Source organism: Panthera pardus, unplaced genomic scaffold (genome assembly GCF_024362965.1).
Source record: "Panthera pardus isolate Hobbes unplaced genomic scaffold, ASM2436296v1 HiC_scaffold_19, whole genome shotgun sequence".
Classification (NCBI taxonomy): Eukaryota; Metazoa; Chordata; class Mammalia; order Carnivora; family Felidae; genus Panthera; species Panthera pardus.
In genome coordinates, this window is record NW_026526754.1 from 10,883,110 (window position 1) to 10,908,325 (window position 25,216).

Here is a 25,216-nt window from a genome sequence, read left to right on the forward strand (position 1 = left end):
TGATAGTAGTTTGCCATCATTTTCTGTGTGCGCCACGATGGGAAAGAGACTTGGGAAGCCCTACACATGTTTACACATGTTATTTGGTTCCCACCCTTCACTCTGAGATGCTGTAAGTGACCCCGCCCTATCTCTCTCCTCCCGCCACTGTGCAGGGAAGGAAACTGAGCCTGGGAGAGCTGAGCTCATGCGGGTTGCCAAGAGGCCCACAGAGAGGTTCAGATTTGCAGACTGGCCCTGCTGTTTGGGGCAGAGCCCGAGTTCTCTCTCTCTCTCTTTTTTTTTTAAGTTTATTTATTTTGAGAGACAGAGTGAGAGTGTGTGTGTGTGTGTGTGTGTGTGTACGCGCGCGTGTGTGTGCATGAGCGGGGGAGGGCAGAGAGCGAGGGAGACAGAGAATCTCAAGCAGGCTCCATGTTATCAGTGCACAGCCTGATGCAGGGCTCTATCCCACGAAACTTGAGATGATAACCTGAGCCAAAATCAAGAGTTGGACGCTTAACCGACTGAGCCACCCACGTGCCCCAGAGCCTGAGTTCCTACCAGGTACTCTGTCCCACCTCTCTAAGAATGGGATTTTTCTGTGTCATCATTTGATCTTGCTTCCATCTCCATTCTGAGTTTGGACAGTAGCGTTCTCCTAAAGTTGTACAGCAGTAATGGTAACATGAGAGCCACCTGTATGTGCAAAATGAGTGGGATTGTTCACCATGAATGTGCCTCCTAGTCAGTCCACATCTTACTCAGTCTAAAAGCAGGTTGGTGAAGTGGAAAGAACTCTCTAGATTTGGAGTCAGGAAGCCCAGCACTCAGCAAATGACCTTGGCCTCTTGGAACCTTGGGTATCTCATTTGTAAAACATGGGTGGGTGACACCCACCACCACACCTGGGTTCCGTGATGAGGGTCGTGAGGGTTCCATGATGTCAGGTGGTGGTACACGTACGTACAAGCCCTTGGTAAACCCTCCGGAGGTCACATCTACTCATGGTGAGTGTAAAGCACTCTTGTGGGCCAACAGAAGGTGCAGGAATGTTCTTTGAAGCTGAGTCTCTTCTCTAATGCGCAGCAATTTCCACCGTCCAACTTTGTGGTTTTCTCTTTTGAAACATGAAAACGATCCCTCTTTCTCTTTTAGCGCTATGGATTTAAAAGTGTGTGTTCTAGATTGAAGAGCCCCCAGTGTCAGCAACTGAACAATAATTAATGCAGTGATTATCCAATCAACCATTAATTGCTATAAATTAAGTGATATACAATTAATGTGATGCTTTATCACCAATAATTAGGGGAAAAAATTGAACTCTTGGCAAAGAGTCGTAGTAAGGTGGTTATTTAAATCCTGTAGCCGCCATGGTTTCCAGCCACAGAGCACTAAACTGGGTCTAGTTAAACTAATTTGAGACGAGATGACCAGGGGGTGTTGGTGCTTTAAAAAACAAAGATGGGGCAATAGCTCCACTGAAAATGACAACATGACAATGCTTCAGCAATCCCCCACTGATGTCCATGTCTGTATTTTTGTAAAATTTTGAGTTAGAGTTGTAGTTTGAGTGTTGTTTTCTAGGGGAATGGCTTGAAGGGATTTTATTTTATTAATTTTTTTTTTTTTAAATCCACGATGCTCACCTAACACAGAGCAATTAGTGCAGTGGAGCGTCCCTGATTTGAATCTATGGAAGATTGCTGTTAAAGAGGTATTAGCAGCACGGCAAGGTCTGGGCGACTGTGAGGGAAAAATGTGTTTATGGAATATGGTGCTGGCAGGCATGATTTCAATCGGGTTTGACATGTTTAACATAAATGTATAGTGTACGGCTCTTGCTGCATATGAATAATTCCTACAGACCCACTGCCTTTCTAATTACTGAGGTTGAAAAAAAGCAGGTCAGGCACATCCTAGTGGAAATCTATTACCAGCCCTCCCCCTATTCTCCCTGTTGTTTATAGCTTTGTATAAATAGGGATGCCATTGTATGGGGGAACTTAGTGCCTCAAGTGTAATCTGTGACAGAGACTGGAAAGGGGCTGAAAAAAATACCTTTTTATTTTCCTTTTTTTTTTTTTTTTTTTTAATTGAGTCCATTAAGACAAAAGAAAGTGCATGCTGAGAGGAAGCAGTATGTGTTTGGAAAAGCACTTACCTGCTAGGAGTCAGAAGCCCAGGGCTCAAGGCCAAGATTAGCTGCTCGACCTTAGGTCTCTGGTCTTCAGTTTCAAAATCCGTAAAATGGCAGGTTTGGACTGAATAGGTTCTTGCAGTTCTGGAACTCCACAGTAGGGCAGAAACTTGGAGAATATTCATTTCTAAAGTTGGGATGCCGGTAACTTAGATTTCCTCTAGTCTCCGACTAATGGAGATGGCATGAGTCAGGAGCCTGCCTAAGGGGTTCACACGGGCCCCTTAGGCTTTTTCCATGAGGGTCAGACAGTACCAGGCCTCCTTTCTTGGTGGGCTGTTAGAGTACCACACTGGTCCTGTGTGACTAGGGTCCATCATGCTGTGTTGGCAGAGCCCTGTGTGATGACAGCAGGGAGGAGCCCTTGCAGATTCGTATGGGTACCTTTGAGTGGCTCCCCAATCCCAGCTCTGTGTTGGGCTGGAAACCAGGCTATTCTTCACCACCACCCTCCACAGAAGTTATTTCAGCCTAAGTCTATGTCCTTCTGGCATTTGGTTCCATTTTTCTACCTCACCCAAAAGTAAATTTGTCATTGCAGTAGGGTGTGTGTGAGGGAATGAATGCTGGGAGCCTGGCTCGCATGGCTTCTTTGTGGTTCACATTCTTGCCAACGGAAACCATTTTTGGTTTTACGTTTCACACACGGATGGGAATTGTGCAGCTATGTGGGCTTTTCCAGAGTCCTCTGTTCCCCTCCCCCACCGCCACTCCCCACCCTTTTTTTTTTTTCCAGGCCACTTTCAGTATAACTTGGCTGTTTAAAGTCACTGCAGGCAGAATTCTGCCTCACAATTGGAAACAAACCATTCAAACTATTTTTATGTTGGAAAGCAAAAATAGATATAGGGTGTGGTGTATATCTGGACTCGCCTGAATTCCAGTAATACAGAGGTCTTGGCTTTGAGAATTTATATTGTAAATTGTAAGAGGGGGAAAGGGACCACATCAGTTGAGAAAATATTTTTTCACGTAGTAACAAAATTAGCGACGATAAACTAAGGCAGATATGGAATGAGCAAAAAAGTAAAGAACTCACTTTCTTCGAGAAGGGATGCCATACATAATCACATAGCTGTGGCATAATGTGATGAGAATTTTCATCGAGGTATGGATAAAGGGTAGTGGAAATGTAGATTAAGGAGCAAATCATTCTTTCATCACTACTGAGAATACCTTCTAGAGCGTATTATTCTTGCAAAGTGGCTGTGTGAATCATCTTGCTTTGTTTCACTTTTAGCATTTGTGCCAATGAGGGAAGCACCTCTGTTATTAGAATCATGATCATCATTTAAGAAAAAAAAATGCATAGTGCCTTTCTCAGGGGATATCCGAGCATTTTCATTAGGCTCCCACAGACTTTCTGGCCTGACGTTCTCTGTGTTTTGCAGACTAGAGAAGTATGGCACATAGATGGTGAACACCTAGTTGTCAGATTTGTGATCAAACCCCAATTTGCCTTGTGGGTCAGGGATATAGTCCCCACATCATAAAGCTAAAGAACACATAACGTAATCGCTTTCTCTTATTATATGAAGATTGGAGAAGACTTGAAGATCCTTTTTCTGTAGTTGTCGAACAGGATCGTGAGCTCTTTATGATCTGAGCTTGTGGTATTCATTCATTTTTGTTTGTTTGCTTAATATATTAGACTTTATTTTTTTAAGTTTATTTATTTTGAGAGAGCGAGCGTGCACGTGTGCACACTCACAAGTGGGGGGTGGGGCAGAAGGAGAGAGAGAATCCCAAGCAAGCTCTGCACTCTCCGTGCAGAGCCCAATGTGGGACACAAACTCAATGAACCACGTGGTCGTCACCTGAGCCAAAGTCAGACACTTAACCGACTGAACCACCCAGGTGCCCCTAGACTTTATTTTTTAAGAGCCGTTCTAAGTTTACAGTAAAATTGAGAGCGAGGTACAGGGGTTTCCTATGTACTCTCTGCCCTCACATATGCATAGGTGCCCCCATATCAACATCACTCACTAGAATGGTACTTTTTCTTTTAAACCAGTGATAAATCATTAATATATCAAAAATCACCCACAGTCCATAGTTTATCTTAGGATTCACTCTTAGTGTTATACATTCTGTGGATATTGACATATGTCTGTCACTATATCACACAGAGTATATCCACTGCCCTAACAGTCTTCTGTGTTCTGCCTCTTCTTCTCACCCCAGTGTAGCTAGCATTCATTCATTTCTCTAATCTCCGGCACTTAGCAAGTGCCTGATACTGTTTGAATGTTTCATTAACAATCAATTTGGTAAAATAGCATGACTACAAACACTCTCAAGTCCAAGCTATTATGTTCTACTCTTTAGACGTCAAACCCATGGGTTAATAGGATCGTTGCTCCATGTTAATGTACAGAAAAAGCAAATTTAGGGTGTCCATGCTTCTTTAAAAACCACGCTTCTCCCCTCATGCCATGGCCACACATGGAACCATATTATTTCCCGGAGATACTTCTAAAAACGAAACCATAGCAACAATGTTTGATCTCTTACTACGTGCTAGACTCTGTGGTGGGCTTTGTATGCCTGATCTCTTGCCTCACAGAAACGCTGTGAGTAGACACTGTTGTCCTACTGACAGATGAGGAAACTGAGAGCTCAGTGTAGTCAAGTAAAATGTTCCAGGTCACACAGCCAGGTTGTGGAACCAGGGTGTGTGTGGCCAGCACTGCAAATCACTGTGCTTTGTTTCCTAGCAAGGGAAGCTGATGCTTTTGTAGAAAGGGAACTAGGTCTTAGGAAAACAGAAAGAGACATGTGGAAAACATGAGTTCTTAAGGAGTCCCTAAACGTGCACTAGGACCACATCTTGACCCTTTTGCACAGATCATTTGTCCTAGCCCTTTGGAGCACTTTGAACAAACTGCACATGGGGACTCAGTACTGAGAGAAGCATTGACATAAATCCCCCTCTCTCTGTACTGTGCAGAATTATCAAAGGAGACATTTCCAGTCTTCTTGGTACTTTAAACCCACAGGAGAAAGTAGAGAATCATTGCCATTTCCCAGCCTTACAGGCAGGGGCCTGAGTGGTGTCTTTCTTCCCCAAGTACAGATTCTCACACTCTCATGCTGAACCTGGACTGGCAAAACAAAAAACAAAAACAAAAAAAACAATCCAACAAACAAAAATAAGAAACAAACCCCGGACAGCTGGGCAGATCATGGGGGGAAGTTGACTCGAAAGGGTACTGAGAATTTCATTTCAGAGTTCTTGGTGTCTGTCACCATGCTGCATCTGGATTTTATGTGTTTATTTTCACAGGTTCACTTTCATTCTGAAAATGCATTAAGTATCTTAGGAAAATAGGTTTGGAATAGAGAAAAAACTGGAAGAGTATTGTTATATTTCCAATCTTTGGGAGACTGTGCTGTGCTGGGGCTCAGAGACCCTAACTAACCTAATTAATGTTCAATTTGATGGGGACTAGATGAACTTCTGTTAATTAACTTTGGCCTGGTCTCTGAATGACACACATTGCCCCCTTGTTTTGACCTACATTTCACACCTCTGGACTATTTCCTCTTGTCAGTTCAAGGGTCTCTGAGGTCCTTCCCGTTCTGGTTTTCTCCAAATCCGTGGTCTTCATAGCCCTGTAATTAAGCCAGGGGGCAGAGTGACAGTGCAGCCCCTAGCTTCTCCTCCGACCATGGCCATTCATCCTCATGGGACACTGACCACAGCTGCCCATGGCGTCTCTGCACAGCTCAAGAGGCCGTGCCAGAAGAAGCCAGGATACTTTGGGCAGGTGGGGGGGGGACTCAAAAGAGGCCAGAAGCAGGCAGGCTGACTTATATCTTAAAGTGAGGAGTCAGGGCTTGGCCCTTTGGTCCCCAGCTCCTGGCACACAGGCTAGGCTCATGGTGGCAGCCCAGTGTCTAGAAATTATTAAATAAACTGACAGCAGATGTTGGTCTAAACGAGGCAGGGGCTGGTGGCTCTGTTTGGACTGGTGGTTCCTTCACAAACCTGATACAGAGGGAGCAAGGTATCTTAAAATCAAATTGTGGGATGGTCTTTTGGGAGCTCAACTCAGTACAGTTAAGCAGCCTTATGCATATTTCAACAAGGAATTAGTGGAACAGATTGATGCCTCTGATGTAGGGCTTAGCACTATTTTCTCCCCAAAGATGCAGGGTGAGAACACTAGCCATCAGTCCACATGGGCCCACCATCCCTCCCTGAGTCTGCTTGCTGGGAAAGCAGAGACCCCACATGGTGTAGTCCTCCCTTCCCAGATGGCTGACGTGTACACAGAGGGGCCAAAATGGATCTCTGCATCCTTGTCAGGGCTGAAGCAAAGGGAACCCTTGGCTGGTGTGGCCTGCAGGTGCCAAGACCCAGCATGCCAGCACTGAAGAGATGCTTCCTCCTCCTGCAAAGTGGAATGACCCCATAGGTGTCTGCCCTCTTTTCCCAGAGGTTTTCCGAGACACATGGAAAGAAGGAGACTGCCATATGCAAGGCGATCTGTCATTATTTTGGATTATACTACCAACAGAGGATGTGGAAGTTATTCCTTCTGAATTTCTGACTTTGAAAATGTGTCTACATTTGTTTTAGAGGGGGCATGTTCCCTAGGGACATCCATATTTAATCTTTCACTTTTGGTCTGAGGAGGGAAACCTGTAGCTTTGAGACCAGGCCTGGTTTTCTTCCGTGAGCACAGATGATGAGAGTGTGTTGTTGGCAACAGTCATTTGGAAGTGGACTGGCAGATCCACCTACACCTGCCAGGCCCCTCATTTAATTCTGGTCCCCATCGATTACAGAAAGCTTTGACTCTGATGGCAGTTCTCAAAGTATGGTCCATGGGCCATTAGCATCACTTAGAAACTCACTAGAAATGCACATTCTCTGAATCAGACATATTTGAGGATGCGGGTGTGTGTGTGTGTGTGTGTGTGTGTGTGTGTGTGTGTGTGTGTGTGTAGCCTGCTCTCTCTGTTTTATCAAACCCTCCCAGGGACTTCTGACTCAGACTTGGGGCTGCGATCTTGTGACATGCATGAGGTTTCGAGAACTATGTCTTCTTTAACTGAATGGCAGGTCCTGAGCCCCTGCTGGGTGCGAGAGGTACTGAGCTTTCCTGAAAGGCACAAGTGCCTAGAAGAGCCATAAGTCTTGAGTTTTGGCAGATATTATCCTGGATAGCAGGAATGGAAGTGGGACAGATCATGACCTGGGCCGAGGTCGAGTCAGGAGCTCAACCTACTGAGCCACCTAGGCACCCCTTTTCCTGCTTCTAATTTTTTTAAATGTTTATTTTTGAGAGAGAGAGAGAGAGAGAGAGAGAGAACGCGAGCGAGCGGGAGTGGGGGAGGGTCAAAGAGAGGGAGACACAGAATCTGAAGCAGGCTCCAGGCTCTGAGCTGGAGAGAAGCTTGGTCAGAGAAACAGAGTCACAATGAAAAGTGACTGAATGCCTAGAAATCTTTCTCTGAACACAGGCTAAAAGTAACACGAGGGAAGGTGACACGTGACCGACCTCTCTGGATTGTTCTTGCAACCTCCTGTGAATCTACAGTTATTTCTAAATAAAGAGCAAAATAATAATAATAACAACACCAAGAGCTTCTGGATTTCCAAAGTGCTGGCCTATCTAGTTCACATCCGACCTGGAAGAGAAAAATAATTAGCAGTTCCCAGAGTACAAATTACACCGATCTGTAGTATTACTCAAATTTTCCTTGAAGCCCTTTATAGAAACAGAAAGACGTGTCTTATACGTTGATGATACCTGTATGTCTTATTCTTCCCAACTAGGCATATTCTTGTATTTCTTGAGTAGGTGGTTGTACTTCTCGAAAATGCTTTCTAGAGATGTACACAGGCAGCACAACTTGGAGTTACAGAGAATGAGACTGTGCTCTGAATTGAACGTTCTTAACCCCACTGGGCCAGAGTTTGAGACTTGTCCCACACCTTGGGCAGGGAAAGGAGAGGAGCCCAGGTTTGCTGTAGCCACAGCAAGGAGACCACCCCCTGGGTGTGGGTACCAGTGCATGCCTCTGCTTCCTCTTTGAAATCTTTAAGTGCTTGGTCGGCGGCAGAATGAGACCATGCATGTTTAAAGACCAAGTTGGCAGCAAAGCAAATCCTTTAGAGGAACTGCTGTTCTCTGTATTAGGGGAGGAAGGGAATTTAGCCAGATCTCTGGTCACTTATCAAGTACGGTAGTTCCATAGGAGATGCGAGTATGAAATCCTAGCCTGTCCTCTGGGGGAGGGAATTGCAGGGAAATGCCAAGAGTAGCTCCACTTTCAGTGCCAGTGTAAAGATCACAGAGCCCAGAAACACAGATTACCCTGTGAAAACATTGAATTTTTGTTGTCTAGAGGAAGTAGGAGGCTCATGAGAAGCTGAAGGAGAAGAGCTAAGGAAAGAGCACACTGTACCTTTCATTTCAGTGTAATTATGAGCTGAAATGACCGTTTTCACATCTAGTGAAGCTTCTGAGTCTAGTGTGCCGGGGTAGTTATCCCAACTCAAACATTGATATGGAGTTGTGTGAATTTTTTCCCCCTAGTCAATGGGAGTTGGATAAAAGATTGCTGTAAATTTCTGGGGCAGGTGGCAAGCTGGTTTACGGAACGCAAGGCGATGAGAACCTCTGGCTTACGGAAAGTAGCATGAATTAATAATCATTTAATTGGCTCCTCCATTATGTTGCTGGTTTGGGAGATGGAAGTTTAGATGGAGGGGCTGTCAGTGGCACTTTAGCTAAGAGTTTGACAATTGAGACATGGAGGTGGCGGCTGCCTTTGGCCTCTCCACAAGGAGTGAATGTCCAGCAGCAGCCCAGGCCCTCAGTGGGCTCACCTTGGGGCCCCCATAAGGAGGAAGATAAGCACTTTGGGGTATACCATCTCTATTTGCCACCCCACCATGAAGGAGAGAAATGCAGAAGAAACTTCCCAGAAACACGAACAGCTCAGCGCGTTCCCAGGATCTCCCCAAGGGAGGTCTTTGGCCAAAGGGAGGCTGGCCTGCAGCACAGAATATCCATCATACCAACAGCCCCATTGGTGATGAGATGACTTCTGCTCATGAAATACAGAAACTACTTCTGACTACTTTGGTTTTGGGGGAGGGCAAGTCCATGTCTTGGCTGATGATTGGAGGAAGCAAAAACTTCATTTCCAGTTTTTCTTCAGGTTTCTTTTTCACGAGGCCACTTCATGCCTTACCTCTCTTCAGAGCTGTACGGACAACATCACCAGGTGTGAAATGGGGCATCATGAGTCCACTGATGGTCTATGGTATTGCAAGTACATCTTTTAAATTTTCTGTGGCCAAAATTTCAGTGACTCAGGCTTTAATTTGTTAGTGAGGACTGGAATTGGAAGACTGGTTTTATCAGGTAAAGTTACAGAGGCTGTGTTTTCTACCATACTTGGCCATTCTATGAGCCTCCTAAGTTTATACTTTTCTAACCTCTTTTTTAAAGTAAGTCACTTCCTATATGAAACTGCTTGGCTTGTTTTATTCTGTCTGCTTGGAACATAAAATCTCAAGCAAAACTTGCATGATTACAGGTTGGCACTCCTTTTCTCCCAACTTCCTCTAATTAGTATGACAAGAGGGGTGACTTTTTAAATAATTACTTTGAGAGTTTAAATGCTTCCCAAAGAAATATTTTAAAAGCAAAGGGTATCTGGAAGTTGATGTCTCCATGCATACGTTATTTTCCCCCTTAAGGAAAGCCCTTTCCCCCCTTCCTTCCTTAAGGAAGCCATGTACTGACTACTGTGTTTCATTAGGAATGAAATTATTTTGCCTCACATGTAGAGGAACCTAAGAGAATAAAATAGAGAGTCATGAATCAGGTCTGCCTCTCTTGGTATTTATCTTTGTCATTTGTAGTGTCCAGCCCATCACAGTTTAAGGGAAAATGGTGGCTTCTGGCCCAGAAAGCCAACTTTGAAGTTTGTGTACTCCATAAGAAGGACATGGCAGTCCTTTCTGTCCCTTATCAAGCAAGTTGGATAGCAAAGCTATAAACTCCTAACAAGCAAGTGCTTAAACCCCTTAGAAAGTTAGCCTGGCTAGGAATGCACGGCTCACATCCTATCAGGTCGTGGAAGGGTTTGACCCACCATTTCATTGTCGCTATTCCATCTGCCTAGCTTTATATAGAGTATGTAATCTATAACGCGTGCATTCACATGGCTCCTCACCACATTTCTATCCCCTTCCAAGTGCCAGGAGCCCAGCATGTTACCCGTGAAAGATTCGTTGAGATTTAACACATATTTTTGTATGATAGAACTGCCAAAATGAGAAAATTGCTTTAACCAGCAAAGTAAAAAAATACCACCTGATGTTTTGCACAGTATGGATCCAAATATCAACTTTTTCACGGACAGTTGAATTTAAATGCTGAACTATTTAATTAGAATATTAAAAATAATATAACTTCCTGACAACCTTAGAAAATGGGAAAGTGGTCCATTTTATTCTAGTCTTCTTTCCTAGTACCAATTTTTTACATAGTTATATCATGATGTAATGCATATTTTATCTGATTTTTCTTCTGATTAACATTCTTGAGAAGTTTTCCACATTGGTTCACAGCTCTTATTTTTAATGTCTTCTGATAACCAGTAGAGTAGCTATACCATTGTTTACTTGACCATGCCCTGTTGTAAGAGACTACATTGCTTCCAGTTCATTTTGTCATTATTGTAAAAACCACTACAGGTAGTAACCCTTCAAGTTGTTTGGCTTTCTGTTGCCAGGATAAACCAAAGGTTCCAGGCACTGTTTAAATTAAAGCTTGTCTCTGAAGTGCGTGTATTTCCAATTAACTACTATGATGTCATAGTGGCCTTAAAGTGACCAGTAATTGATTTTTTAAATAATGTTTCCTAGACTCTCTCCTAGATTTTAAGTTAAAGTTTAGAAAAGTCTTCAAAAGCAGAAAACCACAATACTTTCTCTCTTGGTATTCATACAACCTCATTTACTTAGGCCTACAATGTATGCTAGTGACGAACTAAAATAGAAATTGATTTTAAGACTCTGGCCCTTTTGAAGTAGTTCAGCGGGAAGCAGCTTGAGAAATCTTCAGACTGTCTGTGGCCTGTAGTAAACCCTTATCCAGCCTGCTGATGGAGAACTTGTACAGCTGTTGGCACATCTACAGAAATTGTATAAAGACATGGGTGCCATGTCTTGATAGGGATTGACATATTAATATTGGGGGTCAAGCTAGGAGGGAGCTGCTGGACTAGTTAACCTAACTCTTAGGAGCAGTCCCATATCACCCAGGGAAACACAATGGGATTGTAACTGGGTGTTAATAGATTCTAAGAATGGCACAGCTTTATCTTTAGGAAGTGAGCTAGTGAGCTGCAGGTGGCTAATGTCTACCACTAGACAGATCTGATCTAATAAACATGCAGGCTGTCCAGGATAGAAGGAAGCTGAGCTCCAGAAGTTTTTACACCAGCAGGTGCAGCATTTTCATATTACAGCATGGCTGGTGTATTACTGGGGAGAAAGAGGTATGAGGGAGAGAGTGCCAATTTTATTTTTTAAAGCACTTTATAAGGATTCCTTAGCTTGAGCTCACAAAGGAAGCTTTACAATTCCAGAGAAGTTAAGGAGTTTGAAAATTAAAAAAAAAAAAGTAATAAAAGTTCCCCTCTCCATGCAGGGGGAAAGGATAGTGGCTTCTGAAACCAGAATGCTCACCTCTGCAACCTTGTCACAATTCATCATTCAGCACTGAAAGAAGAGGGTGGGCTCTGGTCAGACAAGGAAGCTAATGCCACACTGGGCTACCCTATGTTTGCCCTTCAGCTCCCAGTGAGTGAGATGAGTTGGGTGGTCTCATCCTCGGTGGTCTCCTCCTTAGGGCTCATCCACCCACACGGCCTCACAACTGCACATTTGACCACCTTTCTAAAGGGTGTTAGTGGCAGACTGAGGGCATTTACAAGATGATGGCATGGTCTTATAAAAGAAAAATGTTGTTTCGGGTTGGGAAGAGTAACAAAAAGACAGGGAGTGGGTGTTTGGAATGGAATCTGTATCTTGGTTTGCCTCTAATGGAAGGAGGAGCGGGTGGCAGCTCTTTCCTAACTATAAGTGCAGAGCCTAACTAATGCCTACAGGTTGGAGGTGGAAATAGGGAAGGGGTTGGGGAAGGGATGGCTGAACCAAATAAAGTAAACACCTAATGCCTCCTCTCACCCCATCTGTAGAATGCTTTTGAACTGTTAATATATAGAGGATAATCAGTAAGCAAAAATGAGAAATGATGGAGAATGAGGAACTTTCTGGGAGTCAGGGGGCACTTAATTCCCTGACCCATTAGTTAAGGACTCCTGTTGTGGTAGTGTTCAGGCAGGGGCCCATCACACTGTGAGGTCGAAAACCTGCGACACAGGGTTCCTTTGAGGGGCCAGGGGATGGGAAGTGGGCCATGGGGGAACCGGTCTAGAATGTTACAGCACCTAGTTAATCGGCAGCCATTCCATCACATTAAATATCCAGCCGTCATGTATTACCTTTCAAGTGAAAATGAATAACTCCCATTAAGAGCAAAATGGGTTTGAAGTCGATTCGAGACAGATTAAAGTACTGTTATGAATGTGTGTGTTGGGAGGAGGAGGGGTCTGTGTATAAAATGCTTGTCCTTGTACTTTTTAAATAATAGATGCCCTACAAACTTATGCAGACCAGGTTACCAAGATACTGGGGTTTAAAGGTCACAAGATGTGCATTCTGGGAAGAGCATCAACTTCCTGGAATATTTCCTGCATTTAGCAATTCTTTCTTCAAAATTATTTGTGGCCTTATGATTTTAATGAATAAAATTGATTTTCTAAAATTGTTTATTAAAAGGCACATCTATAATGAGAGCATCTTGGTATCCACGTCAGAACAAATTTCAAAGCTGAGCCTAAAGTAGAAACACAAGCTAGGTAACTAGACTGGGTGATACAGACAGCTTTTGCACTTAAGGGTAAAAATTAGGCTTTCTAAACCAAGGATCTCAATAGCAAGTCAAATTCTTTTTCAATGAGGGGAATGGGTATATATTTCTCCCGACCATTTACAGGATTTTAAAAATCATTCGTAGCAAAATTCTGAAAAAGGAAGTTCTGTGTTCACAAGTGAGAGAACCATCCTTAGATACTGACCAGGTTTTAGAATGACCACATCCACTCCTGGTGGGATTTGTGTTTACGCTGGAGAAGCACTGCTGATCCTTGTTAAACCTTTAACCCAGTGGTTTTCTCATCAAATTCTTCCAGATCCTTTTCTGTATTTCAGAGAACTCCTTCCACCCACGTTTCTGTACCTATTGTTTGCTTCTTAAGTCTCATGTGACTCTCCTCATTAATTAATGTTTTGGTTGTTTTTTTTTTGGTGAAATGGGGCATGGTTTGGGCAAGCAGAGAGGAGACTTTCCCTCTTACCACCTACTCAGAATAAACGCTTGTGTCTGGAGCATTGGCTAGATTATATGTTGGATTCGTGCCCTACGTCTTTCACTCTTCAATTACTTTTTCCCCAAAAGCAGGTTGCTAAACTCAAACTTGATTTTTCCCCCCAAGTATTTATATGCGGATATCCATGTGAACCTTTCTCAGGTCACATGTGTCATGTCTCCTGTGATGTGCTGTGCTGTGATTCCAAGAGCTGGGAAAATAAAGTTGAGCTCACATAGTTGAGGACTTCTGTGAAAGCAGAGTGTGTCTGGGTACTCAGGTTGACTAGCCATTTGGTAAGACTCCCTACCCACTCTCAACCCGACTGCCCCCCATAGGCCAGCAGATTGTGTCTTGATTGGGGGGAAGTCATAATACAACGAATTTAGCTTAATCCAACTCAGAGCCTTTTAGTCCCTATTTTTTTTTTTTTTCTCAGCATTCAGTTGTTAAAGTAGTGACAGAAATTCATGGGGGAAAAAGGAACACTTGCTTCTTTTCCAGTGTGCTTGATAAGTCAGTCCGGATGCTCATCCTACTTGAGTTTTGGTGTTTCAAGAAAATCCTGTGCTATAAATGAATGTTGATTTTCACCCAACACAAACCCTCTGGGAGCTGGCCTGGTCTGGCTGCTGTATCGCATCTTCTGCTTTTCCTTCCAGCATCGTCCAGCCAAGCAGAGAAGGAGCTGACAGATTCTCCCGCGACCTCCAAACGCATCTCCTTCACAGGTAGCTCAGAATCTCCTCTTTCTTCAAAGCGACCTAAAACAACAGAGGAGACCAAATCAGAGCAGGTGAGACGGGAAGGGGCTCTGCTGGTTGGGGGAGGGGGAGAGCATTCTAGACACCAGTGGGGAACACACTTTTGGGTGGGTGGGCTTGGGGCAGACACAGGCACTGGTGGGAACTGAAGATTCAGCCAGAGGGGTGGATGTATCCCCCACAGATGTACCAGTGTCCCTACTGCAAGTACAGCAATGCCGACGTCAACCGCCTCCGGGTGCACGCCATGACGCAGCACTCCGTGCAGCCCATGCTGCGTTGCCCCCTGTGCCAGGACATGCTCAACAACAAGATCCACCTCCAGCTGCACCTCACCCACCTCCACAGCGTGGCACCTGACTGCGTGGAGAAACTCATTATGACGGTAAGGCAGCCGGCAGCAAGACCTGTGGCTTCTCTTTCCCGAGGTCAAAGGTGATGCAGTAACATGGAGGAGATTCTGTTTTGTTGGGTGAGAAAGCCAGTGTAGAGTTGGAAATATCAAAAATGGCCCTAGACCTCTGTTCTTCTGTACCTGCCTTCGACTGGGTACGACCATGGTGTGACTGTAGCCCAAAGCATTGAATGTGTATGTGTTTCTCCACCTTCCCTTATTATCCTCCCTCCTGGTCTGATGCAGAGATTAGCTAACCACTTACATAAAAGATATTGTTATTTAGACTCTGCAAACCTTCAATAAGTTGGTCATGTTCTAGGTTGCTGTTAGTCTCATTTCATCCTCACAACAGCCTTGTTTAAAAGATAAAGGTTTGGACATGTTCACATTAACAGCTGAGGAAACTGAGGCTCAGAGAGTTTAGCTGACTTGATGCCACTTGTAAGTGGTAGGGTTGAAATTTGAACCCACATTTTCCAGCTCTAGGGGTGTGACCCTGTAATGTGGGCACTTCTCAAGCCAATATCTGAATTCTCGGAGCAGTAGAATGGTCAGTGGGATAGCATGTGTTGACTCATGGACGAGGGCTTTGCATTTTCAACACGCTATTGCTACACCTGCAGGTTTTAAAAGCATGGCTCTAAGTGGCTACTGTAGCTCGGCCCAAAAGGTTAGCATAAAGATTTAATTGTAATGTGAAAATTTTCCAAATTCCACAGGTGATACTAATATCCTGCTTTTCTATCTGTGATGGGGCTGCTGTGCAAGCCCATTCCTGATTACTAGAGGAAAAACTACCAAAGAGAATTATTCTCACCTCTAACTTATTTCAACAGTGGAGTAATAGGTTAATTTGATGGTCTTTTCATGTACAGATTCCCAGGGAGGTAGTCGGTTCAGAATTCCATGTTATGACGTGCAGGTTACAAACATATAACCTCTAGGCATTTCCTATTCCATTTGGTTATGCAAGATGAATGAATAATGTTCTAAGTGATGTTTAGTCGTGGGGAACATATAATTAATGCATCAAGAGAACTTTAGCAGCTAATAGGAAACTTGAAGGTGACCCAGCATAAGTTTCATCTCAGAGATCTTTCAAGTATAAATTCCCTTTCCGTGGGTGTTTTCAGATAGACTGGTGAACACTGTGTAAAGATTCTCTGTGAGTGGAGACCGTTTTTTTGGATGGGTAGGTTTCTGTGTTACAGGTATTGGCATTCTCACCAGCCTTGGAAATAACAAGGGGATTTTCTCAGGCCTCATCACACTTCCCACTGATGGCCTGGAACCATAAGAGCCTGAAGGAACAGAAAGTGATATGGGAAGCATTTTTAGTACTTAATGGCATCTTTCTTCTCCTCAGGTGATAATTTTTCCTATTTGATATAAGTCTGGTCTAGAAAATATGAGCCTATAATAATCTGTATGACTGGTTTACATTAAACAGTAGGTTTCCTTTATACATCCCTAGGGACTATAATATAAATTATATTTCAAATATCCATTGTTTGTCATATTTTTATAACAGTGAAAGTGAGGTTCATTTCACATAAGTGAGTCTGGTGGTCATTATGAATCTTCTTCATTTACCAACGGAGTCTTCAAGGACAACATGTAACTACTGTGTTCCTGGGGTACCAATCCCTAAGATAATTGTGGATGTTACTCACTAACTAGCACCTTCTCAGCAGTGATTCTCGACCTTTTTAGAGACTCCAATAAAAGTGATTCTGTAGCCTTACTGGGTTATTCTATGCACAGTAAAGTTGGACAACCACTGTTAAGACCACCATTGAGTATTCTGCATATACAAAACTGTGTATACTGCCAGGGAGCATAAGAATACCTTAAAATTCATACACGGAACCAGGTTTATAAACCCTGTTCTAGAAGAATCCCTGACAACATAATTATATAGGAGAAGCATGATCCCTAAAAGGGTTGTACTTGGTACTTTGTACTGAAACCCCTGTGTACCTTATCTTCCCACAGCAGACAATGGAGATTTTTTCTATAGAAATGTAGACTTTTTTTTAAGTTCTTTTTTTTTAATTCCACTATAGTTAACATTGTTATATTAGTTTCAGGTGTACAGTATAGCAATTCAACAGTTCTATACGTTATTCATTGCTCATCATGATAAATGTATACTTAATTCCCTTCACCTATTTCCCCATCCCCCCACCTCCCCTCTGGTAACCATCAGTTTGGTCTCTATAGTTAAGAGTCTTTTTCTTGGATTGCCTCCCTCCCTCCCTCCCCCCCACACCTTTGTTTATCTGTTGTGTTTCTTAAATTCCACAGATGAGTGAAATCATGTGGTATTTGTCTTTCTCTGACTTATTTCGCTTAGCATTACACTTTCTAGACCCATCCATTTTGGTGCAAATGGCAACATTTCGTTTTTTGGTTTTTTTTTGTTTTTTTTTTTATGGCTGAATAATACTCCATTGTGTATATATACCACATCTTCTTTATCCATTCATCAATCAATGGACACTTAGGCTGCTTCCATAGTCTGGCTATTGCAAATAATGCTGGAATAAACATAAGGATACTTATATCCTTTCCAATTAGTGTTTTTGTATTCTTTGGGTAAACACCCAGTAGTATGATTACTGGATCATAGGGTAATTCTATCTTTAACTTTTTGGGAAACCTCCATACTGTTTTCCACAGTGACGATACCAGTTTGCATTCCCACCAACAGTGCCTGAGTTTTCCTTCTTCTCCATGTCCTCGCCAACACTTGCTGTTCCTTGTGTTTTTGATTGTAGCCATTCTAGGAGGTGTGAGGTGGTATCTCATTTTAGTTTTAATTTGCATTTCCCTGGCAATGAGTGGTGCTGAACATCTTTTCATGTGTCTGTTAACCATCTGTATCTCTTTGGAGAAGTGTTTGTTCATGTCTTCTGCCCATTTTTTAATTGGTTTATTTGGGGGGGGGTTAGGTTATATAAGTTCTGTACATATTTTGGATACTAACCCTTCATTGGATATATCATTTGCAAATATCTCCTCCCATTTAGTAGGCTGTCTTTTTAGTTTTGTTCCTTCACTGGAAGGAAGTGAAGCCTTTTATTTTGATGTAGTCCCAACAGTTTATTTTGTCTTTTATTTCCCCTGCCTCGGGAGACATATCTAGAAAAATGCAGCTATAGCCAATGTTAGAGAAATTACTGCCTGTGCTCTCTTAAATAATTTTTATGGTTTCAGTTCTCACATTTAGGTCTTTCATGCATTTTGGATTTAATGTTTGTATGGTGTAAGGAAGCGATCCATTTTCATTCTTTTGCATGTTGCTGCCCAGCTTTCCCATCATCATTTGTTAGAGAGACTGTCTTTTCCCATTGTATATTCTTTTCTCCTTTGTCAAAGATTAATTGATCATATAATTGTGGGTTCATTTCTGGGTTTTCTATTCTGTTTCATTGAACTGTGTGTCTTTTTGTGCCAGTACCATACTGCTTTGATTACTACAGCTTTGCCGCATAACTTGAAGTATGGAATTGTGATATCTTCAGTTCTTTTTCAAGAATTGCTTTGGCAATTCAGGGTCTTTTGTGATTCCATACAAATTTTAGGATTGTGAAAAATGTTGTTGGTATTTTGATAGGGATTGCATTAAATGTGTAGATTACTTTGAGTAGTATAGACATTTTAACAATATTTGTTCTTCCAATCCATGAGCATGGAATGTCTTTCCATTTCTTGGTGTCGTCTTCAGTTTCTTTGATCAATGTTTTAAGTTTTCAGAGTACAGGACTTTTACCTTCTTGGTTAAGTATATTCCTAGGTACTTCATTATTTTTGGTGCAATTACAAATGGGACTGTTTTTACTAGAAATGTAGACATTTCTGAAAAGTGTGCAAATTGTGGGAAAGGTTCTGATTATAGGAAGTCAGTTTGCTAGCAGCAAGAGAAAGTTAGTGGATTCAGAAACAAAGTTGAAAGTTATGAGAAATATAATCATATGAGGGTTTTACTCTTAAAGGTATATGTAAAGATGGTTTAATACCCTCTGTCTGCATTAGAAGATGGAGTTATTGCCTGGCTGTCAGTATTGAATTGGTTTTTCAAGCTCTGAGGATGGTTTGCATTGAGGTGATGAAGTATTTCCATTTTGATCCTTTAGTTCAGCAGGAAAAGATGAGCAATCAGGGTTAGAGGAGAATTGATGGCTGTAGCTTAGGGGGAATCCATAATCCTGTTTGAGGACTGAAGTTTGCCCTCCTGAATCAAAACAGATACCACTGTGCTTCCTCTGAAAAGTTTGGTGTTAAAATGGAATTTGTAATTGTTTTATAACCAAGTGATTATAATAAGCCTGTGGTGACAATCATGCTCCTGAAGGGCATTTTACTGTAAATTTATTAAGAAATTGGCCATGGGAAGGTATTGGTTGGACTTTCTGGCTGTATGTTTGTTTGTTTGTTCCTGGTCAACTGGAACAGGAAACTCTGAAAACAGCATGATGACAAATGTCCCTCAAATCAGAGCTCCAGTTTAAATTTTTTTTTAATGTTTATTTATTTTTGAGAGAGAGTGAGGGAAAGGCAGAGAGAGAGGGAGACACAGAATCTGAAACGGGCTCCAGGCTCTGAGCTGTCAGCACAGAGCCCGATGTGGGGCTCGAACCCACACAGTGTGAGATCATGACCTGAGCCGAAGTCAGAAGCTTAACCAACTGAGCCACCCAGGTGCCCCAGAGTTCCAGTTTTCAAAAGCATATCATTAAGGAATGGCCAGTGTATAGTCATTCATCCTCCAAAAGGAGAAAGTTATGTCTGCCTTGTCCCCAAGTGGCCAGGATGAATGGTGGTAAGAGGAGTGACTTTCCTTCCTTGTCAAATGGTTTGACTATTAGCTGCAGTTGGCTGTAGAATAGGAAAAGCTGGCAAAATCTACCACACAGACAATTCTTGATAGACGTTGGGTATGTCCCGGGTATCTAAAGCTATAAATTCGGATAAACATTTTCTGCTGTCTGGGTCCAAGGTCACAAGATTTGGCTTGAATTGGGTTTCAGTTCTTCTAAAAGTAAATTTCACCCTGATAAATGGAAATAGATTACTTTCTACACAATGTCTTTCCGTTCAGTTGTAAATGGAGAGTGTTTTGAGGAGGCTTCATTTAATAATACCTTATCAGACAGCTTTCAGGAACCTGCAGTGTCTAATATGTCTGTTGCTATGGTAACAGCTGCTTGCTTATGCTCTGCATCTCATATCTGTGTCTTCCATGGGCCCCCTTCTCCTTACCGATGAAGGGGCTTGAAAATATTCTCCACTGGGAACAATCGCAGCTCTGGTCCTCCACTATGGAAACTGCACCCGCAGCACTTCATTCTGCTTGGCCTATTGGAAACAGACCTCCAAAGAGTGTTTTTATACACGTCATATCAAAGAAGCAAATCTATAAAGCCTAAGGGTTTTGAGACAAGTGCCCCTCCAGACCTGACCGAGCAGGCTGCTCCCAGTGTCGGCTCCACAGAACTCTCACCTATTTACAGAGAAGGTAGAGATTTCAAATTGGTGGAGGGGATGTAGGAGCTCCTGTTCTGTACCCTCCATTTCCTACTCTTTTGGGGGAAGGAGGGTTGAGGCTGAGGGGGAACATGTTCCTGGCCCCTCCATAAGAATGGGAAAGACCACCTACTATGCATTTCAATACTCTTATACTAATTGATCACTGTCCTTCTAAGTAACAGGACACACCACTGGGCTCCTGGAGCATTAATATGGGGAAATTGTTTTTGTTCCTTTGTCACTTACCACAATATGACCTTATAGTGGAGATGGGGATAGGCTCCTGAGCAGCCCAGGAACTTCTTTTTCTCTAGCTCTTCATCTTATCTCCCTTTGGTAGTTCTTAGTTATCCAGTATTTTCTGTTTGTGCACAGGTTTCCCTTCTGTGCTCCTGGCCCTGCACCCCATTTTTCTCTCTCCTCCCTTCCTGTCTCCCCTGCTCTCTGCGCCCCCTACTCCCCCTACTCCCCCTACTCAGGAGCAATAGTTTGTGTCCTGTGACTTCTTTCAGTCATTGTCTGTCTCCCTGTGCATCTATGGGCCTCTGGGACAGGCTTGCTGTCTGCCCCCCCTAACTGGGGCGGCGGGTGGCCACTAGCCCTGGGGCTTTTGCACCTGCTTGGGTACCAGCTCTCTCACTTTGTCTCTATCTCAGAGGAAGGTAATGAAAATAATCGGGCTTCATTAATTCCAAGCCCTGTGAGATGATAGCCATTTGGAGCCTGTTTGCCAATTAGATGGTCTAAATTAGAAGTGACCTTGGTATACTGCCACTGCTTGCCTCTCTGAGTCTAATGAAGCTTTTCTCTCCAATCCATTCTCCTTCTCAACTTTCTTTTCTGTCACCCTGTGTGTGTGTTAACTATTCCTGTGTTTCCTGTTCTTCTAGTCACCTTTTTATTTTTGTCTTTCTTATTCTTAGTTTTTAAACTCTGGTTAGGGCTATGTTATTTTCTGGCCCACATGAATGTGAACATGGCCCTACAGTTTTTCCTCATGAGTTTTAGGTTCACACACACACACACACAAAGATAGACAACCACATAGAAAACAATTTAGAAAGGAAACAAGAAAGAGAGAGAAAGCAGGCCCTCTAGCCTCTGTGGGCCAGTGCCCAGCCTGGCACATTTGGGAGAGAGTAAAGGAAAGGAGAACAATTCTGAAGCCCTGCTGCCAGGAGGTGCTCTGCATTGCTGGCTGCAGAAGTGCAGAGACCAGTGGACAGGCTCCCGTGGTGGCCGGTGCAGGAGCAGTGAGCAGCCTGAGTCCCACTGCAGCCTGCAGACATACCACTAGCTAGAATGCTGAGCTCCCGAAGCATCTGGGTTTGAACTTCAGTATTAACAGAAGCAGTTCCTTACTTACAAGGATGCGGAGACTGGCCAGGTCTGCATCAGGAATGCCTGTGTCTGAGGCTATCCCGCCTTCTCCTATCTGAGGTGGTTCATTCTAATGATTTTTACTGAAAAGTGAAAGATTTGAGGGTTCCTTAGGAGTCTAGGTTTTGTCAAATGTATTTTTTCACTTGGAATAGTGAACCTTTTAGAAAGATCCCCTACTTAGGTGAGCAATGCCAAGGGTGTAGGGATAGTATCTTTGCTTTCCAGCGTGTAGAACACGTTGGTTGTATTGGTCTAAGTCAGACAAGGTGGCCTTGAGTGGTAAATTTGCATGGATAGTCCCATGAGAACTTAGCATGGTATATACCCCTTGGCTGTTCAGGGTGCTTTATTTGGCCATTCCACATCCATGATCTGGAGAAAACAGGAAGCGAGAGGGCTCCTTATAACTCTAGCTTCTTCTACCGAGAAAGAATAAACACCGGTGGTCCCTCCCAAGTGTCATAGTGGCAGCCAGACCCACATCCAACCCTCTGGGTTTTATAAGGAGTGTCCTTGGGGCTTTAGGGTCCACTCACCTGATAGAAACTTGAGAAGAATCAAGTCATAATCCGAAACGATGGTGAACCAAACAGAAGTAGGAACTAGGTATTTATGAACCCATGTCACCTCTCCTGGTAGTTCAAGGACAGTTAACTTGAGTCCATGGATTTTTCTCTAGGGAGCCTGTGATTTCCTGAAATTATCTGTAGTAGTTTCTGTGTGAAAGTATGTTTTTAGGCATCTGCAGCCTTCCTCAGATTTTCTAAGGTTATGATCTCTGAAAGGTTATTTATTCTGGCTTGTGAGCTTCTTGGGCACAGGGACTTTGTCTCACCATATCTTAACAGGCGTGCAATACAGGGACCCTGTACGATATCTAGTGAATGATGGTCAAATGGATGGGTAAGCAGAGTCACTTGAGGTCCTTCCTTCTCAACAACTAAGTTGTTTTGAAATTGCTTAAGCTTGAAGACTTTCAGTGTCAGTGTGGAACTCTTTTATTTCTATTGTTGTTTATGAGAATTGCCTCAACTTCAAGATTTCTGGCATCAGAGCAGAACTCCATATTTCTCTTGTATATATGAGACCTATTTACTTAAGAAGATTTCACAGCCACTTTTCTGTCACTACCTCAGTTCCAAAGGTGATTTTTTCCTGCATTCCCATCAACTCTGAAGACTCTCAGGAACGTATGTGGTATCTAGAAGATTACCATGGAATTGCCTGTTGCATGGCCAAGGCCAGGCTAAAAGTATGTTAGCTAAGTTGACAGTAAATTATTTTAAAAAACACACACACAAAATCTATCAGTGAAATACTATAACCTAAAAAAAAAAAAAAAAGTCTGTTTTAATAGTCTCTGGTCCCCTGTATACATAGAGTATTTGGGACATAATTTAACATATTCAGTGTTGATGGATGTATAGATTATGAGAAAAATCAATCTACATGGATGGAATAGTGACATGGAGAAAGTATAGTTGTTTGTACCAATTGTGTTGTCATCTGGCCAAACATGAAACTTTTCGTTTGGCTTTTGAATCTGGAGTAGAAGTAGGAAGAGGGAGATTGGAGGGAGGGAGGGAGGGAGGAAAGAGAGCATATGCATGCATGTGTTTTGTCTGCAGGGGAAGGTGGTGCCATCCTGTTATTTGAGGGTGTCTGAGGTTTGGGCACATCTGGGATGGTTCTGGTTATGCTGCAGTCAGGTTGTGTCCTCTCACACACCTACATGCTCCAGTGCACCTAGCAAAAGGGAGGGTCTTCACAGAACAGTGCTCAGCACACCTGAGGGACTGCCTTTCCCAGTGACTTTCAGCTACCCATCAGAGGTGTGGCTAGGAGAGTCTCAACCTTCCACGCCACTTGGTAGTCATATAGGACCAGAAAACAAGGGGGTTGGGGGGGGATGCCAAGGGAGATGTCGAAGGAACTCTGCCTTTGGCCACCTCTCCTTTTCCTCAGTGAGCTGTTGGCAGGACTGTATTTATGGCTCTTTACAAAAAAGCATGCAGAGTTTGAGAAGCTCTGGAAAGTAGGAGGAGAGAGACAAGTGAACAAAGGCACAGAAACTTTAGTGTCTGAGGGCTGCCTTGGGGCCCTCCAGTAGCCTGTGCAGGAAGGAGGCTTCCATTCTCCATCTCTGTGTTGAGACATATGTGCAGATACACCCCACCAGACTTTCTAGATCCTCAGGATTCCCTTTAGGGAGATTCCTCTTTGCCTCCTGGGAATTTCTTGCCCATCAAAATTTTATATACCAAATCTTTTTTTTCCCCCCAGAGAATTTGAGGACACTACAGATGAGAAGATGCAGGTAGATAAAAGTAATTACTTAAACACATATGGGGCAAGACTTACAGGTTTGGAGGCCCAGATTAAGATGCAGAGGAGCATGTGAGGTTGATGATTATATTTCGGGAAGAGTTAATTGATGGAAGGTGAAGGCAGACAAAGAACCTCTGCTTACTGCCTTCTTGAATCCCAATCAGGAATTATGATTAAAGTCGCGCCGAGACAACAGAGGGCTGATGAATTGGTGTCTTTTTTTTTTCTTTTTTGCCGTCATTCACACTTGATTGACTTCAACCTTTCAAGTGCAAAAGTCTCTCTTTTCCATTATTATTCATAGCCATCTGAGTTTTTCTAATTAAAGTGTATGAAAACAATTACTGATCCGTCGTACTGAGTCTGTTAGAGGGGATGTCTGCCTTACTGTAATGCGTATAAAAAGCCCACAGTTTTCTATAATGATGTGCAGCTGAGGTGTTAGATAATTTTATTCTTTTTTACTCTGTAGGGCTTTTTTTTTTTTATTTCTCATGATTCATTTTTCATAATTCCTAAAGATCCCTGGAAAGGACTGATCCTGCAGCTACAACCGAGAAAGGAGGTGGGGGGGAGTCTTTTTTCCTTTCCCTTTCTCCCCCTCTTGCCCCCAACCTCGTGCTCCCCCTTGGCTGAAGACTATAAATTAATCGGTGACCTTTCACTTCTTGGATTCCCGCTGGACTCCCCAACCACACTGGTCAGAAATGCTTTCTATTAAAAAGAAAATAGATGGAATGAGTTTGGCAATCTCTGCTCCATTCCTAACGATTCATCAACAGCTAGCCTTAACCAGCTGCCGACGAGCTTTGTGTGAGGGTGCAGATGTCTGGGAGCAGGAATTCTGTGTCACGCACATTCACCTGCCTTGCACCTGCTCTTCATAAACGTGAGCTTTCTCAGAACCCTTCTCCATAGTGCCTGCTGCTTAATTTCTGCACCTTATCAGCATCTGAACTGCTGAAATTATTCTAATACCCCGAAAGGTATTGAGGTGTTCCCTTTTTGGTGTTTATGGGGACCGTTGTGTGGGTTTCCCCTAGGACTGGAGCCTGTCACGATGTTTCTAGGGAACATGTCAGCAGCTATTTTGAGCAAGGCCAGGATCTTTAAACCGTTAAAAAATTAATAATTTATTTAAAATATTTAATTTTGAACAGTAATATA

The 25,216-nt window shown here is 43.0% G+C and overlaps 1 protein-coding gene across 5 annotated transcripts in view; it reads left to right on the plus strand.

The window, feature by feature from the left end:
* The window catches only part of ZFHX3 (zinc finger homeobox 3), a 250,120-nt gene that overhangs the window by 207,305 nt on the left and 17,599 nt on the right, over positions 1–25,216 (plus strand). For all 5 annotated transcript variants that reach the window (XR_008423547.1, XM_053906608.1, XM_053906606.1 and 2 more), the window contains 2 exons: positions 14,308–14,441; positions 14,594–14,794. Coding sequence is in view for 4 of the 5 variants with exons in the window: in XM_053906608.1 (XP_053762583.1) it covers positions 14,308–14,441; positions 14,594–14,794 (335 nt within the window). In the remaining variant the exon portion in view is untranslated. The remainder of the gene's footprint in view (positions 1–14,307; positions 14,442–14,593; positions 14,795–25,216) is intronic.